Source organism: Ranitomeya variabilis, chromosome 4 (assembly GCF_051348905.1).
Source record: "Ranitomeya variabilis isolate aRanVar5 chromosome 4, aRanVar5.hap1, whole genome shotgun sequence".
Classification (NCBI taxonomy): Eukaryota; Metazoa; Chordata; class Amphibia; order Anura; family Dendrobatidae; genus Ranitomeya; species Ranitomeya variabilis.
Window position 1 is genome coordinate 235,890,262 of NC_135235.1, and position 19,364 is coordinate 235,909,625.

Here is a 19,364-nt window from a genome sequence, read left to right on the forward strand (position 1 = left end):
TGATTTGCGATGTGGTGCTTGCATTTGGAAGGTTTTGCTGTGAAGTAAACATGCGGTCAAAGGAGCTCTCCATGCAAGTGAAACAAGCCATCCTTAAGCTGCGAAAACAGAAAAAAACAAGCCGAGAAATTGCTACAATATTAGGAGTGGCAAAATCAACAGTTTGGTGCATCCTGAGAAAGAAAGAAAGCACTGGTGAACTCATCAATGCAAAAAGACCTGGGCGTCCACGGAAGACAACAGTGGTGGATGATCGCAGAATAATCTCCATGGTGAAGAGAAACCCCTTCACAACAGCCAACCAAGTGAACAACACTCTCCAGGAGGTAGGCGTATCAATATCCAAATCTACCAGAAAGAGAAGACTGCATGAAAGTATATACAGAGGGTTCACTGCACGGTGCAAGCCACTCATAAGTGTCAAGAATAAAAAGGCTAGACTGGACTTTGCTAAAAAACATCTAAAAAAGCCAGCACAGTTCTGGAAGAACATTCTTTGGACAGATGAAACCATGATCAACCTCTACCAGAATGATGGAAAGAGAAATGTATGGCAAAGGCGTGATACAGCTCATGATCCAAAGCATACCACATCATCTGTAAAACACGGCGGAGGCAGTGTGATGGCTTGGGCATGCATGGCTGCCAGTGGCACTGGGTCACTAGTGTTTATGGATGATGTGACACAGGACAGAAGCAGCCGAATGAATTCTGAGGTATTCAGAGCCACCATACTGTGTGCTCAGATCCAGCCAAATACAGCCAAACTGATTGGTCGTCGTTTCATCCTACAGATAGACAATGACCCAAAACATGAAGCCAAAGCAACCCAGGAGTTAATTAAATCAAAGAAGTGGAATATTCTTGAATGGCCAAGTCAGTCACCTGATCTCAACCAAATTGAGCATGCATTTCACTTGTTAAAGACTAAACTTCAGACAGAAAGGCCCACAAACAAACAGCAACTGAAAACCACCGCAGTGAAGGCCTGACAGAGCATCAAAAAGGAGGAAACACAGCGTCTGGTGATGTCCATGAGTTCAAGACTTCAGGCAGTCATTGCCAGCCAAGGGTTTTCAACCAAGTACTAAAAATGAACATTTTATTTAAAATTATTGAATCTGTCCAATTACTTTTGGTCCTTTTAAAAACAGGGTGGCACATGTTAAGGAGCTGAAACTCTTAAACCCTTCATCCAATTTTAATGTGGATACCCTCAAATGAAAGCTGAAAGTCTGAACTTCAACTGCATCTGAATTGTTTTGTTTAAAATTAATTGTGGTATTGTCTATAACCAAAACTAGAAAAATGTTGTCTCTGTCCAAATATATATGGACCTAACTGTATATACACGGGGTGAGAGCAGGTGGCACGGACAGGTGAGCACGTAGGTATATATGTATACACGGGGTGAGAGCAGGCGGCACGGACAGGTGAGCACGTAGGTATATATGTATACACGGGGTGAGAGCAGGCGGCACGGACAGGTGAGCACGTAGGTATATATGTATACACTGGGTGAGAGGAGGCGGCACGGACAGGTGACAACATATGTAGGTATATATTGTGACAGTCACTGGGGAAGTGATGGAAGTGAGATCCATGTTACTGCGTATGATGGCGTCTGATGTAAAACCAGAGTAGTTTCCTCCAGCACACTACGATGAAATGAGTTATGTAATGGGCTGGTTTTAGTGGACCTTTATAAAGCGGGTGGGAGGGGGTCCACCATATCTCCACCTGCAGAGTCCTGACAGACCCTGTGTGATGCCGAGATCATGTGATCAGTCACATGATGGAGGAGTCACAAGGTCTGGGCTTAAATGGCTGACGGCCAGAGCTTTCAGTGTTCAGTGTGGGCCTGGAGAGGGAGCACTCTAGGAAAGTGTTGCTTGAACTCGTAAACCTGATCAATGTGTGTTATGTCAACCGTGAGCTGGAGGAACCCCGCTCGCAGAAGGACTTTGTTCTGCCACCATTTTTTTGTTTTGTTTTTCCTGTTTTGCCCAGAGGGCTGTATTTTCTTTACTACACCTTGGTTTACGTTGCTACAATAAACCAAAGGAAGTTCTTAAAGCCACAGCGTACCCGTGTCTACCTCCGTGTGCAGCTGAGTGAGCCTATCTACCACAGGTGGTGTTAGAAGTGTGGGCAGCATTTCCAGTGAACACGTGGGACGACCACAAGCCAGCGTACGACGTCAGGAAAGATGGAGGACCTGCTGAAACGTGCTACAAGCACAGCAGCAATTACAGCACCAACAGATGGCACAGCAAGAGACAAGCAAGCTGCTCATGCAGCAGCAACACCAGCAGATTGACCTGCTTACAGAGGTGGTTCGTGGAAGGCCGACAGCCTCTCCCCCAAGTCCAGGTGACGACACATACGTCCGGAAGGTGGTAAGACGAGCCATGCAAAGAATGATCCCGAGGCATTTTTGACTATTCGAGCGGGTGGCGGAGCTTGAGAAGCTACCACAAGAGCAGTGGGTGGAGGTGCTGACCCCCTATTTGACTGGTGAGCCCCAGAAGGCCTTTTATGATTTTGCATTGCAGGATGCGCAGAATTATGCCAAGTTAAAGACTGAAATTTTGGCACGTACAGGAGTGACTGTCGGTCAGAGTACAACGGGTTCACCACTGGGCATACTGTGGGGATAAACTGCCTCGGTCCCAAATGTTTGACTTACCTCATCTGGTCCAAAAATGGCTGCAGCCGGAATCCCCCACCCCAGCCCAGATGGTCGAGCATGTGGTCATGGACAGATTCGTCCACTCCCTTCCTAGTACGGTGCAGACCTGGGTTGCCCAGGGAGATCCCCAAAATGCAGACAAACTGGTGGGCCTAGTGCAATGGTTCCAGATGGACGGGAGGTCCCTAAGTAAACCGGGGGGTGGATCACCGTATTGGGGTACCCAGCGGGAACCTGAGCCCCAAAAGAGGGTTCGTAGAGCCACCACTGAAGGGAGTCCTAGATCCCAATGGGTCTCTGAGGGGTTGTTAAAGGCCATGGGGAGAGACTTGCTTTGTGATACTGATAATGCCACACTCCCCCACCAGTTGGTCCCAGGGAAAAATGTGGGTGTCTGCTGTATCCACGGGGACGCCAAGGACTATCCCGTGGACAGAGTGACTATAAAAACTAATTGTGGCATTCAGTCGCATGAGGTCGGGGTAGTTAAGGACTTGCTACACCCGGTGATACTAGGGCGGAACTTTAGCCTGTTGTGGGACTTGTGGTGGAAGTCGGGATACCAGGGGTCCCAGACAGAAGCCAGCTCAACCCTGAGAAAGCCCCATAGCAGTTGGAGGTGGATGAGTTCCCCTTGTGTGTCCTGACTGGTGACGAGGACGAGACGGTGAACAGTGAGGCCAAGATTCCTGAACTGGGGGTTTATGGTGGAAATTTTGGGACTGCTCAAATGCGGGATCTTACCCTAAAAGAGGCATTGAAAAATGTGACATGATAAATGTAGTTGCCCAAGAGCCCGGGGGCTGACACCAGGTTTCCAAATTTTGCATTAAATGGAGAGCTGCTGTATCGGGTCACTAAGCTGAGAGAGGAAGTGGTAGAGCAGTTGTTAGTACCGGGTCCCTATAGGGGTAGGGTTTTAGACAAGGCCCATTCCCATATCTTGGGTGGACATCTGGAAGTAGACAAAACACAAGAATGGGTCCTTAGGAGGTTCTACTGGCCTGGGTGTCACCGGGAGATTGTTAACTACTGCTGGTCTTGCCCTACTTGTCAGCTTACAGCTCCCGTGTCCCATTTCTGAAGTCCCCTAGTGCCATTGCCCATTATAGAGGTCCCATTTGACAGGATTGCCATGGACCCTGTGGGGCCCCTGGTTAAGTCCGCCAGAGGGCACTAGTGCATTCCAGTGGTGATGCAACACGGTACCTGGAGACAGTGGACTATGCAACACGGTACCTGGAGACAGTACCCCTTAAAAACTCTGCCAGGAGCATAGCCCGAGAGTTAGTCCATAGTTTTTCACGGACGGATCTGCCAAAAGAGATCTTGGTGGACCAAGGCACACCATTTATGTCCAAAGTGATAAGGGAGTTGCGTAAGGCTCTCGAGGTTGCACAACTCCGCATATCGGTGTACCATCCGCAGACGGACGGCCTGGTGGAGAGATTCAACAAGACGTTGAAGTCTATGCTTAAGAAGGTCATGGAGAAAGATGGCCAAGACTGGGATTGCCTACTGCCGTACCTGTTGTTCTCTATCAGGGAAGTTACTCAGTCCTTTACGGGATTCTCACCATTTGAGCTGTTGTATGGACGTCACCCCGTGGACTTCTAGATGTTGCAAAGGAGACATGGGAGGCAGAAGGTACACCCTACCGGAGCTTTATTGAGCATGTGATCCAAATGTAGGACCGGATCGCAAGGGTGATGCCGATTGTGAAGCACAAGAAGCCCAGGCGAGGGTCTACAATCGAGCCACGAGGCTGAGACCGTTTAGCCCTGAAGACCGGGTGTTGATATTGATTCCCACCATGGAAAGTAAATTCCTGACCAAGTGGCAAGGGCCATACGAGGTGGTCTAAAAGTTGAGTGACGTCAACTACAAGGTTCACCAACCAGGGGGACAAAAGCCGTACCAAGTGTTACCACATCATCCTGCTCAAACCGTGGCGAGGCCGGGAGAGGGTTCAGGATGCCACAGTGGCAGAGACTGTCGCTGGCCCAGAAACAGCACTGCTGAGAGCTGCTTCAGCGGAACCCAGACCTGTTAACGGGGCTACCAGGTTGGTCGCAGGTTGTAGAACACAAGCTCCTGACTAAACCATGTAAGGATGAATCAGAGGCCGTATTGGATTCCCGAAGCACGCCGCGAGGTGATCTCCAAGGAGGTGAGGAGAAAGTTGAGCCCGAGGAATCGTCGAGGAATCAAAGAGCGCTTGGTCCAGCCCTATTGTCCTTGTGCTGAAGCCCGATGGAGTGTGGCGCTTCTCTAACGATTACAGGAAGCTCAATGAGGTGTCCAAGTTTGACGCCTCATCAACCCGGGGCTATCTAATGGCCCGGGTTGATGAGCTCATTGAGAGGCTAGGGTCAGCCAGGTACATCACCACGCTGGACTGCCAGTACCTGAACGAAAGGGTACTGGCAGATTCTCCTGTCTCCAAGCACCAAGGAGAAGACAGCCTTCTCTACACCTGACTTGGTGCTTCCTGTATACCCCAACACCGTTCGGTCTACAAGGATCCCCAGCTACCTTCCAGAGGGCTATGGACCGGATACTAGTTCCTCACAAGAAGTATGCCGCCGCTTATTTGGACGACATCGTAATCTTCAGCCCGGAGTGGAGAAGTCACCTGCAGAAGGTCCAGGTGGTACTCTATGCACTAAGGAAAACAGGGTTTACCATAAACCTAGAAAAGTGCGCCCTCCGGAAAGAAGAGGCAAAGTACTTGGGCTATATCGTTGGAAGAGGCAAGATAAAGCCGCAAGTAGACAAAGTGGAGGCAATCCAGAAGTGGACACAGCCGTTCTCCAAGAAGCAGGTTTGGGCGTTTCTGGGAATTGTGGGATATTATTGGCGATTTATCCCGAATTTTGCCATGATCTGATCTTCTCAAGGGCACAAAGTCGACAGTGGTCAAATGGTCCGCCAAAGCGGAGATGGCATTCCAAGGGTTAAAGTTTGTCCTGTGCAGACAGCCAGTCTTGGTCACACCAGACTTCATGAAGGAGTTTGTGCTCCAGACGGACGCCTCCGAGGTCGGTTTAGGAGCTGTGCTGTCCCATGTAATAGATGGTGACGAACACCCAGTCCTATACCTGAATAGGAAAATCTTATCCTGTGAGAAGAACTATGCCATCGTGGAGAAAGAGTGCTTGGCTATCAAGTGAGCAATTGACACCCTGAGCTACTACCTGCTAGGACGTAACTAGTATCAGATCATGCGCCCCTGAGATGTGTAAGGGAAAAGAAGGGGAAGAATGCCTGGGTGACTGTCTTTTCTGGCGCTCCAGGACTTTACTTTCCATATGGAGCACAGGCCAGGGAGGTTGCATGAGAAAGCAGATGCCCCTGTCCAGAGTCCCCTGCTTAGCCAGTGACGGTGCCAAAACCCCCAGCTTTGGGCAGAGTGGGGGATTATATGAAACTCACTGTTGAAGTAATGGAATGGAGATACGTGTCACTGCGCATGATGGCGCCAGTGATGTAAAACCAGAGTAGTTTCCTCCAGCACACTATGTGTTGAGAGGATGAAATGAGAGTTGTTATGGGCTGGTTTTAGTGGACCTCCATAGAGCGGGAGGGAGGCGGTCCACCGTATCTTCAACTGTAGAGTCCTGACGGGACCTGTGTGATGCCGAGATCATATGATCAGTCACATGATGGAGGAGTCACAAGGTCTGGGCTTAAATGGCTGTCGGCCAGAGCTTTCAGTGTTCAGTGTGTGCCTGGAGAGGGAGCACTCCAGGGAAGTGTGTTCTGCCAGCCGTGAGCGGGAAGAACCCCGCTCACACAAGAATTATGTTCTGCCACCATTTTGTTTTGTCTTCCTATTTTGCCCAGAGGGCTGTATTTTCTTTACTACACCTTGGTTTATGTTGCCTAAAATAAACCAAAGGAAGTTCCTAAAGCCGCAGTGTATCCGTGTGTATGCCTCTGTGCGCAGCTGAGTGAGCATATATATATATATATATATATATATATATATATATATATTTACCTAGAATACTACTTCCTGCAATTTGTGCCAACTTCCGTGGCTTTGTCCGGAGCTAATGTCCGGAGCTAATGTCCGGAGATAAGTGACGTCACCAGTGTCCTACACCCAGGCAGAGCACGGGGCCCCAGGCAGCATATGGGGCCCCAGGCAGAGCACAGTGGCCCCAGGCAGAGCACAGGGGCCCCAGGCAGCATATGGGGCCCCAGGCAGAGCACAGTGGTCCCAGGCAGAGCACAGGGGCCCCAGGCAGCCTATGGGGCCCCAGGCAGAGCACAGTGGCCCCAGGCAGCATATGGGGCCCCAGGCAGAGCACAGGGGCCCCAGGCAGAGCACAGGGGCCCCAGGCAGAGCACAGGGGCCCCAGGCAGCATATGGGGCTCCAGGCAGAGCACAGGGGCCCCAGGCAGCATATGGGGCCCCAGGCAGAGCACAGTGGCCCCAGGCAGAGCACAGGGGCCCCAGGCAGAACATGGGGCCCCAGGCAGAGCACAGGGGCCCCAGGCAGCATATGGGGCCCCAGGCAGAGCACAGTGGCCCCAGGCAGCATATGGGGCCCCAGGCAGAGCACAGCGGCCCCAGGCAGAGCACAGGGGCCCCAGGCAGCATATGGGGCCCCAGGCAGAGCACAGTGGTCCCAGGCAGAGCACAGGGGCCCCAGGCAGCTTATGGGGCCCCAGGCAGAGCACAGTGGCCCCAGGCAGAACATGGGGCCCCAGGCAGAGCACAGTGGCCCCAGGCAGCATATGGGGCCACAGGCAGAGCACAGGGGCCCCAGGCAGCATATGGGGCCCCAGGCAGAGCACAGTGGCCCCAGGCAGAGCACACACCAAATCGGAGGCCGAGGGGCCCCGCCAACCAAATCGGAGGCCGAGGGGCCCCGCCAACCAAATCGGAGGCCGAGGAGCCCCGCCCACCAAATCGAAGGCCGAGCGGCCCCGCCCACCAAAGCAGAGGCCGAGGGGCCCGGCCCCGCCCACCAAAGCGGAGGCCGAGGGGCCCGGCCCCGCCCACCAAAGCGGAGGCCGAGGGGCCCCGCCCACCAAATCGGAGGCCGAGGGGCCCCGCCCACCAAATCGGAGGCCGAGGGGCCCCGCCCACCAAATCGGAGGCCGAGGGTCCCCGCCCACCAAATCGGAGGCCGAGGGTCCCCGCCCACCAAATCGGAGGCCGAGGGTCCCCGCCCACCAAATCGGAGGCCGAGGGTCCCCGCCCACCAAATCGGAGGCCGAGAGTCCCCGCCCACCAAATCGGAGGCCGAGGGGCCCCGCCCACCAAATCGGAGGCCGAGGGGCTTCGCCAACCAAAGCGGAGGCCGAGCGGCCCCGCCCACCAAAGCGGAGGCCGAGGGGCCCCGCCCACCACATCGGAGGCCGAGGGTCCCCGCCCACCACATCGGAGGCCGAGGGTCCCCGCCCACCACATCGGAGGCCGAGGGTCCCTGCCCACCACATCGGAGGCCGAGGGTCCCCGCCCACCACATCGGAGGCCGAGGGTCCCCGCCCACCAAATCGGAGGCCGAGGGTCCCCGCCCACCAAATCGGAGGCCGAGGGTCCCCGCCCACCAAATCGGAGGCCGAGGGTCCCCGCCCACCAAATCGGAGGCCGAGGGTCCCCGCCCACCAAATCGGAGGCCGAGGGTCCCCGCCCACCAAATCGGAGGCCGAGGGGCCCCGCCCACCAAATCGGAGGCCGAGGGGCCCCGCCCACCAAATCGGAGGCCGAGGGGCCCCGCCCACCAAATCGGAGGCCGAGGGGCCCCGCCCACCAAATCGGGGGCCGAGGGGCCCCGCCCACCAAATCGGAGGCCGAGGGGCCCCGCCCACCAAATCGGAGGCCGAGGGGCCCCGCCCACCAAATCGAAGGCCGAGCGGCCCCGCCCACCAAAGCGGAGGCAGAGGGACCCCGCCCACCAAATTATTTTTACATTTGAATAAATAAAGTATATATGGATTCTAGACTCCCGATTCTTTAGAATCGGGCTGCCATCTAGTGTATATATATATATATATATATAATATTATATACCCTGCTCAAAAAATAAAGGGAACACTTAAACAACAGAATATAACTCCAGGTAAATCAAACTTCTGGGAAATCAAACTGTCCACTTAGGAAGCAACACTGTTTGACAATCAATTTTACATGCTGTTGTGCAAATGGAATAGACAACACATGGAAATTATTGGCAATTATCAAGACCCCCTCAATAAAGGAGTGGTTCTGCAGGTGGGGACCACAGACCACATCTCAGTGCCAATGCTTTCTGGCTGATGTTTTGGTCACTTTTGAATGTTGGTTGTGCTTTCACACTCGTGGTAGCATGAGACTGACTCTACAACCCACACAAGTAGCTCAGGTAGGGCAGCTCATCCAGGATGGCACATCAATGCGAGCTGTGGCAAGAAGGTTTGCTGTGTCTGTCAGCGTAGTGTCCAGAGACTGGAGGCGCTACCAGGAGACAGGCCAGTACACCAGGAGACATGGATGGGACCGTAGGAGGGCAACAACCCAGCAGCAGGACCGCTACCTCCGCCTTTGTGCAAGGAGGAACAGGAGGAGAACTGCCAGAGCCCTGCAAAATGACCTCCAGCAGGCCACAAATGTGCATGTCTGTGCAAATGGTTAGAAACCGACTCCATGAGGATGGTCTGAATGCCCGACATCCACAGATGGGGGTTTTGCTCACAGCCCAACACCGTGCAGGATGCTTGGCATTTGCCACAGAACACCAGGATTGGAAAATTCACCACTGGCGCCCTGTGCTCTTCACAGATGAAAGCAGGTTCACACTGAGCACATGTGATAGACGTGACAGAGTCTGGAGACGCCGTGGAGAGCGATCTGCTGCCTGCAACATCCTTCAGCATGACCGGTTTGGCAGTGGGTCAGTAATGGTGTGGGGTGGCATTTCTTTGGAGGGCCGCACAGCCCTCCATGTGCTCGCCAGAGGTAGCTTGACTGCCATTAGGTACCGAGATGAGATCCTCAGACCCCTTGTGAGACCATATGCTGGTGCGGTTGGCCCTGGGTTCCTCCTAATGCAGGACAATGCCAGACCTCATGAGGCTGGAGTGTGTGAGCAGTTCCTGCAAGATGAAGGCATTGAAGCTATGGACTGGCCCGCCCGTTTCCCAGACCTGAATCCGATTGAGCACATCTGGGACATCATGTCTTGCTCCATCCACCAACGTCACATTGCACCGTCCAGGAGTTGGCAGATGCTTTAGTCCAGGTCTGGGAGGAGATCCCTCAGGAGACCATCCGCCGCCTCATCAGGAGCATGCCGAGGCATTGTAGGGAGGTCATACAGGCACGTGGAGGCCACACACACTACTGAGCATCATTTCCTTGTCTTGAGGCATTTCCACTGAAGTTGGATCAGCCTGTAACTTCATTTTCCACTTTGATTTTGAGCATCATTCCAACTCCAGACCTCCGTGGGATATTAGTTGTGATTTACGTTGGTCATTTTTAGCTTTCATTGTTCTCAACACATTCCACTATGTAATGAATAAAGATTTACAGCTGGAATATTTCATTCAGTGATATCTAGGATGTGGGATTTTAGTGTTCCCTTTATTTTTTTGAGCAGTGAATGTATGTATGTGTGTATGTGTGTGTGTGTGTGTATATATATATATATATATATATATATATATATATATATATATATATATATATATATATATATATATATATATATATATATATATATATATATATGTGTATATATATAGTCATGGCCAAAAGTATTCACACCCCTGCAATTCTGTCAGATAATACTCAGTTTCTTCCTGAAAATGATTGCAAACACAAATTCTTTGGTATTATTATCTTCATTTAATTTGTCTTAAATGAAAAAAACACAAAAAGAATTGTTCTAAAGCCAAATTGGATATAATTCCACACCAAACATAAAAAAGGGGGTGGACAAAAGTATTGGCACTGTTCGAAAAATCATGTGATGCTTCTCAAATTTGTGTAATTAACAGCACCTGTAACTTACCTGTGGCACCTAACAGGTGTTGGCAATAACTAAATCACACTTGCAGCCAGTTAACATGGATTAAAGTTGACTCAACCTCTGTCCTGTGTCCTTGTGTGTACCACATTGAGCATGGAGAAAAGAAAGCAGACCAAAGAACTGTCTGAGGACTTGAGAAACCAAATTGTGAGGAAGCATGAGTAATCTCAAGGCTACAAGTCCATCTCCAAAGACCTGAATGTTCCTGTGTCTACCGTGCACAGTGTCATCAAGAAGTTTAAAGCCCATGGCACTGTGGCTAACCTCCCTAGATGTGGACGGAAAATAAAAATTGACAAGAGATTTCAACGCAAGATTGTGCGGATGTTGGATAAAGAACCTCGACTAACATCCAAACAAGTTCAAGCTGCCCTGCAGTCCGAGGGTACAACAGTGTCAACCCTTACTATCCATCGGCATCTGAATGAAAAGGGACTGTATGGTAGGAGGCCCAGGAAGACCCCACTTCTTACCCGGAGACATAAAAAAGCCAGGCTGGAGTTTGCCAAAACTTACCTGAAAAAGCCTAAAACGTTTTGGAAGAATGTTCTCTGGTCAGATGAGACAAAAGTAGAGCTTTTTGGGCAAAGGCATCAACATAGAGTTTACAGGAGAAAAAAAGAGGCATTCAAAGAAAAGAACACGGTCCCTACAGTCAAACATGGCGGAGGTTCCCTGATGTTTTGGGGTTGCTTTGCTGCCTCTGGCACTGGACTGCTTGACCGTGTGCATGGCATTATGAAGTCTGAAGACTACCAACAAATTTTGCAGCATAATGTAGGGCACAGTGTGAGAAAGCTGGGTCTCCCTCAGATGTCATGGGTCTTCCAGCAGGACAATGACCCAAAACACACTTCAAAAAGCACTAGAAAATGGTTTGAGAGAAAGCACTAGAGGCTTCTAAGGTGGCCAGCAATGAGTCCAGACCTGAATCCCATAGAACACCTGTGGAGAGATCTAAAAATGGCAGTTTGGAGAAGGCACCCTTCAAATATCAGGGACCTGGAGCAGTTTGCCAAAGAAGAATGATCTAAAATTCCAGCAGAGCATTGTAAGAAACTCATTGATGGTTACCGGAAGCGGTTGGTCGCAGTTATTTTGGCTAAAGGTTGTGCAACCAAGTATTAGGCTGAGGGTGCTAATACTTTTGTCTGGCCCATTTTTGGAGATTTGTGTGAAATGATCAATGTTTTGCTTTTTACTTCATTCTCTTTTGTGGTTTTTCATTTAAGACAAATTAAATGAAGATAATAATACCAAAGAATTTGTGTTTGCAATCATTTTCAGGAGGAAACTAAGTATTATCTGACAGAATTGCAGGGGTGTGAATACTTTTGGCTGTGTGTGTGTGTGTGTGTGTGTGTGTGTGTGTGTGTGTGTGTGTGTGTGTGTGTGTATATATATATATATATATATATATATATATATATATATATATATATATATATACACATACACTCACCGGCCACTTTATTAGGTACACCTGTCCAACTTCTTGTTAACACTTAATTTCTAATCAGCCAATCACATGGCGGCAACTCAGTGCATTTAGGCATGTAGACATGGTCAAGACAATCTCCTGCAGTTCAAACCGAGCATCAGTATGGGGAAGAAAGGTGATTTGAGTGCCTTTGAACGTGGCATGGTTGTTGGTGCCAGAAGGGCTGGTCTGAGTATTTCAGAAACTGCTGATCTACTGGGATTTTCACGCACAACCATCTCTAGGGTTTACAGAGAATGGTCCGAAAAAGAAAAAAAATCCAGTGAGCGGCAGTTCTGTGGGCGGAAATGCCTTGCTGATGCCAGAGGTCAGAGGAGAATGGGCAGACTGGTTCGAGCTGATAGAAAGGCAACAGTGACTCAAATCGCCACCCGTTACAACCAAGGTAGGCCTAAGAGCATCTCTGAACGCACAGTGCGTCGAACTTTGAGGCAGATGGGCTACAGCAGCAGAAGACCACACCGGGTACCACTCCTTTCAGCTAAGAACAGGAAACTGAGGCTACAATTTGTGCAAGCTCATCGAAATTGGACAGTAGAAGATTGGAAAAACGTTGCTTGGTCTGATGAGTCTCGATTTCTGCTGCGACATTCAGATGGTAGGGTCAGAATTTGGCGTAAACAACATGAAAGCATGGATCCATCCTGCCTTGTATGGAGCATCTTTGGGATGTGCAGCCGACAAATCTGCGGCAACTGTGTGATGCCATCATGTCAATATGGACCAAAATCTCTGAGGAATGCTTCCAGCACCTTGTTGAATCTATGCCACGAAGAATTGAGGCAGTTCTGAAGGCAAAAGGGGGTCCAACCCGTTACTAGCATGGTGTACCTAATAAAGTGGCCGGTGAGTGTGTGTATATATATATATATATATATATATATATATATATATATATATATATATATATATATATATATATATATATATACACACGCACATACATACACACATACATCTACACACATATACATATATACATACATGCATATACACACATACATGCATAAACACACATGCACACATATACACACATACATGCACACGCATACATTCATACACACCTACATATACAGACACATGCACATACATACACACATGCACATACATACACATGCACACATACATATACACATGCACACACATACACGCACATATACACATACATTCACGCACACACACATATACATATACACACAGACACACATATGGTACATACATACACATAAACACACACAATTACACAGATACATACGCGCACACACATATACATAAATGCACATACACACACATATACACACATATATACACACTACATACACGCACATACATACACACACACATATACACGGACACATACATATACACACGTACATACACATGAACATATACACATACACACATATATACATACATACACACACATACATGCACACATACATATACACACACGCACATATATACATACACACGCACATACACTCATACATACAGACACTTACACATACATACACATGCGCAGACACATACATAATCATCAAAAAATTGACTCCAGCACTCAATATAAGTCAATATAGTTCAATCATGAATTTATTAAGAATTCCAATGACGTTTCAATGACGTTTTTCGTCCAAGAAGACAAATAAACACCGCATACGTGGAAGAAAAAAGGAGACTACAATATTTATCACTTCAATAATATTCATCACTTCACAGGTAATTATTTCAACGTTTCGGCTTATTAGCCTTTTTCAAGAAAACCTGTACATGTATCAGTGACGGGGGTCCAGCTGCACGTGGTCCGCACTACTCACTCTTGGTCCTTGGCTGTTTTCTAGATATCTCTAATGATACCTTGTGCCACAAATTTTCAATTGGATTGAGGTCCGGGGACTGAGCTGGCCAGTCAATAGTAGCCACCTTGTTCTTTTTTTTTTCCATTCCGTTACTGTCTTAGCTCTGTGACAAGGAGCATTATCATCCTGGAAGATATAATCCCCTGAAAACAGGTGTTGAGCAGAAGGCAGCATTTTCTTATTAAGGATGTCTATGTATTTTTTTGCATTAACCATACCCTCCACAATATGAAGCCTTCCAACACCATTGGCTGCCATACAGCCCCATCCTCCCTTTTAGTTGACTTTCTGGGCCGACCAGATCTGGGCCTGTCCTGGGTAATTCCAAGCTGCTTATGTTTCTGCAAAATTCTTACGACTGTACTCTGATTACAGCCGACCTTCCTTGCGATCTGGGGGCCAGTTCACCCTCTTCATGTAGCACCACAACTCGCACCCGATCCTCCGCTGACAAAAATCTGAAGGCTCCCATCATAAAACTCTACAGTATGATTCACTAGATAGACCAACAGATAAAACAAACAAACAAAGCAGCAGATATGATGCAATGTAATGCAATGTGATTGGCTGCCATATCCAGGTTATGATTGGTCACAAGAACCTCATCTGTGATTGGCTAATTTTGGATCTGAAGCTGTACAATATTTAGTTGTGCTTTCAGTTCCTATATTGTTGCAATAATTTCAGGCAAAACTGCTTCAAAAGCTAAAAATATTACAGGGAGAGAATGCAAAATTGTATTCTGAACAAAACCATATATAATATGTCATATTAGCATCGAAGATATTCGACAGAAAACGTTTAAAACTTGAAAAATCAATTAATCCTATACCTATGCAGGACTTTTGAACACCACTGTATATCTATATCTATATATATCCGCACACACTATCCTGGATTTCCACGTAAATGAGATTTTAGCCGGCATTATATAACAACCTGTGACAAGTGGTAAAATCCGTCCTAGACTGGGGGGGTGACAAGTTTCTCCGGATTTCTCGGTCTCGTGTGACACATTAGACTTTGAGGGGCTCCTCGCTTCATATTCACTGGTTTTGATGCTTTGGAGAGTGTGGAGAGACGAGGGGCGACAGTGAAGGGTTTTGGCGCATATAGGGAGGAGGCCGGAGGCGAATCCCTGCCATTATTTTTGGTAAATCTCCCTCTTTTCCCGTCCCCAGATTGCAGGATTTCCCATCACTAAGAAGATGAATGATGGCTTGCGCTTCTGTGAAGATGGCGTCCATAACGGCCCTTCACTCCGCGGTGACGGTGGCTGCGGCCTGGAGCCCGAACTGATCCAGCGTCTCATCCAGAAGAGCCAAGAAGCCAAAGCCTTCGCCCATTGCCCCTACAGCAGGTTCCGGGTCGGCGCGGCGCTGCTCAGTCCGGACGGGAAGATCTTCCTGGGTAAATAGGAGACCCCAAACATCCCCCATCATAGGGGGTCGCAGTGCCCCCCCAGTCCTTAGCTCGGGCGTTGTGTAACATGAGCAGAACATAACCCCGGCTGAGACATTTCCGCTACATGCCCGTCCTCGGCCCCATGAGGCGGGTGTACTTACTGCTGCTGATTGCTCCATTCTTATGGATTGACTTGTTTTTTTTTTTTCTGTAGGTTGCAATATAGAAAACGCCTGTTACACGCTGGGGATCTGCGCCGAGCGGACCGCCATCCAGACCGCCGTGTCCGAGGGGTCCAAGAAGTTCACCGCCATCGCTATAGCCAGGTAGGTAAAAAGTATGGCGTCCAGGAACACTGAAACAGCGCCACTCCTGTGCGCAGGTTGCTTCTGGTATTGCAGGTTGGCCACATTCATTTCAGTGGAGCTGCATTACCAAATGCCGCCATGATCATGGAGAGGCGCTGTTTCTAGAAGGAAGCAGCCATGTTTTTCAGATCCTAGACAAAGGTTGTCCCAGTGCCCGATGTGCCGGGAATATTCCATCATTCCGGCTCAGTCTGGCCGCCGTCCTCCTCGCTGTCAGTACAGACTGTTCATGAACCAGGAGGCCCAGGATGAGCTTAGTTACATGAAATCACCCAAATGTCAGCACAACAGTGACTTCTAACCACGTGACTCCCATAAATAGGATCCGGGCACCCCCAACAGATCCAAGGTCTCAATAAAGTTTACGCGTCACATCGTAAATTCTAACAATCTTATCGGATAGAAGATAAAATCTGAAGATTCTTCAAAGGTTTTATTTGACGGTTTCACGCAACCCTTCTGACGATTTCCTGTCGTATCCACGAGGGGGGGGCAGATACTTTCCAAACCTCAGCGGCTGAGAATGTTGGAGGCGCCGCTGATCTCGTGAACTCGTCACCCAGCTTTCCATGGGCCCAGAATAGCCTCACGTCCAAGTCCCATTCTCTGTGTGTAAATCGTCTAATTCCTGAACCAGGCAGCTCGGGATAAACAGATCTATGTATCTGGGTGCGAAAAATGGATCCCTGAAGCTTAACAGGTGATGCGCTGATACACTGTAACGACCACAGCTGTGTCAGCGGGAGGCAGTCGCTGAGGTGTCAGACGTGTGTGACCGGCTCTTCCACCGCAATAACCCAGTCTGGAATGGCTGATAACGGAGAACAATAGATTGTATTCCTCTCAGCCTAAAAATGGCAGATAACAGAGAATAGTAGAGGAAACCTTCTTAGCTCGGTTAATAATGTACCAGGGACTCACATGGGGTAAATGACTGCAGCCTCAGACCTGACCCCACGGATTAATGATTGACAGCCGAGCTCCTGCCGCACGAGATGGCGGTTACTCATTAACAGGAGGAGTCGGATCGTGCGATTATATTATAACCGATCTGTTATGGCAGCAAAATAACTGTCTGGATAGAAGGTGAAATAACTGCCCCGTTATAGAGCCGTGGGCACACTGCTGCCACACTCATCCTGCAGCATTCACGTCTCCGCATTGCTGCCCTCTGCTGGCCGGTGTGAAAAGTGCAACCATTTTAGAGTTCTTTATAGATTTGATTGTTTTTCTGCTTTTTTTTCTTACAGTGACGTGGAAGACGAATTTATAACTCCGTGCGGGGCCTGCAGACAGGTCATGAGGGAGGTACGAGGTCGACTTCATTTCAGTTTGACAAGTAGCTGATCCGATTCTGCGGAGAGAAAAGATGGCGAGAGAGTAGGGATTGCAGGGGGTGCGCGCGTGTCAGGATATAGGGGATGCGCATGTGTGAGGATGTAGGGGGTGTATGCGTGTGTGAGGATGTAGGGGGTGTATGCGTGTGTGAGGATGTAGGGGGTGTATGCGTGTGTGAGGATGTAGGGGGTGTATGTGTGTGTGTGTGAGGATGTAGGGGGTGTATGTGTGTGTGTGAGGATGTAGGGGGTGTATGTGTGTGTGTGAGGATGTAGGGGGTGTATGTGTGTGTGTGAGGATGTAGGGGGTGTATGCGTGTGTGTGAGGATGTAGGGGGTGTATGCGTGTGTGAGGATGTAGGGGATTCGCGTGTGTGAGGATGTAGGGGGTGTATGTGTGTGTGTGAGGATGTAGGGGGTGTATGTGTGTGTGTGAGGATGTAGGGGGTGTATGCGTGTGTGAGGATGTAGGGGGTGTATGTGTGTGTGAGGATGTAGGGGGTGTATGTGTGTGTGTGTGAGGATGTAGGGGGTGTATGTGTGTGTGTGAGGATGTAGGGGGTGTATGCGTGTGAGGATGTAGGGGGTGTATGTGTGTGTGAGGATGTAGGGGGTGCGCGCGTGTGAGGATGTAGGGGGTGTATGTGTGTGTGTGAGGATGTAGGGGGTGTATGTGTGTGTGTGAGGATGTAGGGGGTGTATGTGTGTGTGAGGATGTAGGGGGTGCGCGCGTGTGAGGATGTAGGGGGTGTATGCGCGTCGGGATGTAGGGGATTCGCGCGTGTGAGGATGCAGGGGGTGTATGCGCGTCGGGATGTAGGGGGTGTATGCGTGTGTGAGGATGCAGGGGATTCGCGCGTGTGAGGATGCAGGGGATTCGCGCGTGTGAGGATGCAGGGGATTCGCGCGTGTGAGGATGCAGGGGATTCGCGCGTGTGAGGATGCAGGGGATTCGCGCGTGTGAGGATGCAGGGGGTGCGTGCATGTCAGAAATGTAGGCGGGCACGTATGTAGGAATTTATGGGGGGACATGCTTGTAGAAGTTGTAGGGATTGCAGAGCGTACATGAATGCACCTAGGGACTGTCGGGGGTGCACACATGTAGGGATTTATAGGGGGTCCATGTAGAGGCTGGAGGCTGCACACCCTGACTGGTTCATACACGTCTCTTTAGGATCCTACTTTCAGCCTCATATAGACCCATCCCACTGTCTTTTTGGTGATGTTGCCCGGTCGGTGTGTCTGCTGTGTCCACTCGCTGGAGCCGCACTCTCCGCTCGCTGCAGCCGCACTCTCCGCTCGGTGGAGCCGCTCTCTCCGCTCGGTGGAGCCGCTCTCTCCGCTCGGTGCAGCCGCTCTCGCAGCCACAACTCCCAGCACGATTACAGTCTGTGAATACCGGACCCCCGTTCAGTGCGTGTTCACTGCCTTGTTGCCTGTTTGCTCCTTAGTTTAGGGCTACACAACGACAAGTGATTAGTAAGAAGCTATGGATTGTGGCGGTTGCAGCCCCTCAATGAGACCTTATTAATTTAGTTAACCTTGTCCACGTGACGTTTTGTTGCCGTTATGCCCCGGCCCCATACAGACGGATCATTTCCAGTGTACGATCTCATCTCGTGCCTTTTTTTTCCAGTTTGGCTCGGAATGGAAGATCATCCTCACCAAGCCGAGCGGCTCCTACGTCATCACGACCCTCCAGCAGCTGCTGCCGATGTCCTTTGGACCCGAGAACTTGACCGTGAAATAAGAGGATGAACGTTCACCAGATGTAAATGGTTATTTATTAAATGAAGATTAGATATTCCTGGTAGCCGGACCCTGCGTGGACCCCCAGAGCGCAGGCACGGGGGAAGGTCATAGAGTCTGGGGTACAACCATCCCCCCCAACCCTACCCCACCCCAGGGCTGACACGTCACGTGTCCAGAATGGCCGTCTGTCCCATACACAGCGGTACGACCCGTCTCCCACATCATGCCATTCAGGATCAGGAAAAGCGGAGTGCCTGCCGCAGAGGGAGAGGTAACGGTGGACGTATCGGGGGTCATTGTCACGAAGAAATAGAAGTTCTAGCCCAATGATGACCGACGTTGAGGCCAGGACTGATTTGTGCTGATGATTTTAATGTACCAATAAATTACGGACGATCATAGATGAGGCCTGTGCACATTACTCTAG

General features: G+C 49.8%; 1 protein-coding gene across 15 annotated transcripts in view; it reads left to right on the forward strand.

The window, feature by feature from the left end:
• CDA (cytidine deaminase) overlaps positions 1 to 19,338 on the forward strand; it is a 66,135-nt gene extending 46,797 nt beyond the window's left edge. For all 15 annotated transcript variants that reach the window (XM_077260298.1, XM_077260292.1, XM_077260297.1 and 12 more), the window contains 4 exons: positions 15,258 to 15,486; positions 15,695 to 15,806; positions 17,099 to 17,156; positions 18,822 to 19,338. In XM_077260298.1, the coding sequence (XP_077116413.1) occupies positions 15,285 to 15,486; positions 15,695 to 15,806; positions 17,099 to 17,156; positions 18,822 to 18,935 (486 nt within the window). In that variant the 5' untranslated portion in view covers positions 15,258 to 15,284 and the 3' untranslated portion in view covers positions 18,936 to 19,338. The remainder of the gene's footprint in view (positions 1 to 15,257; positions 15,487 to 15,694; positions 15,807 to 17,098; positions 17,157 to 18,821) is intronic.
• Positions 19,339 to 19,364: the final 26 nt, after the last annotated feature.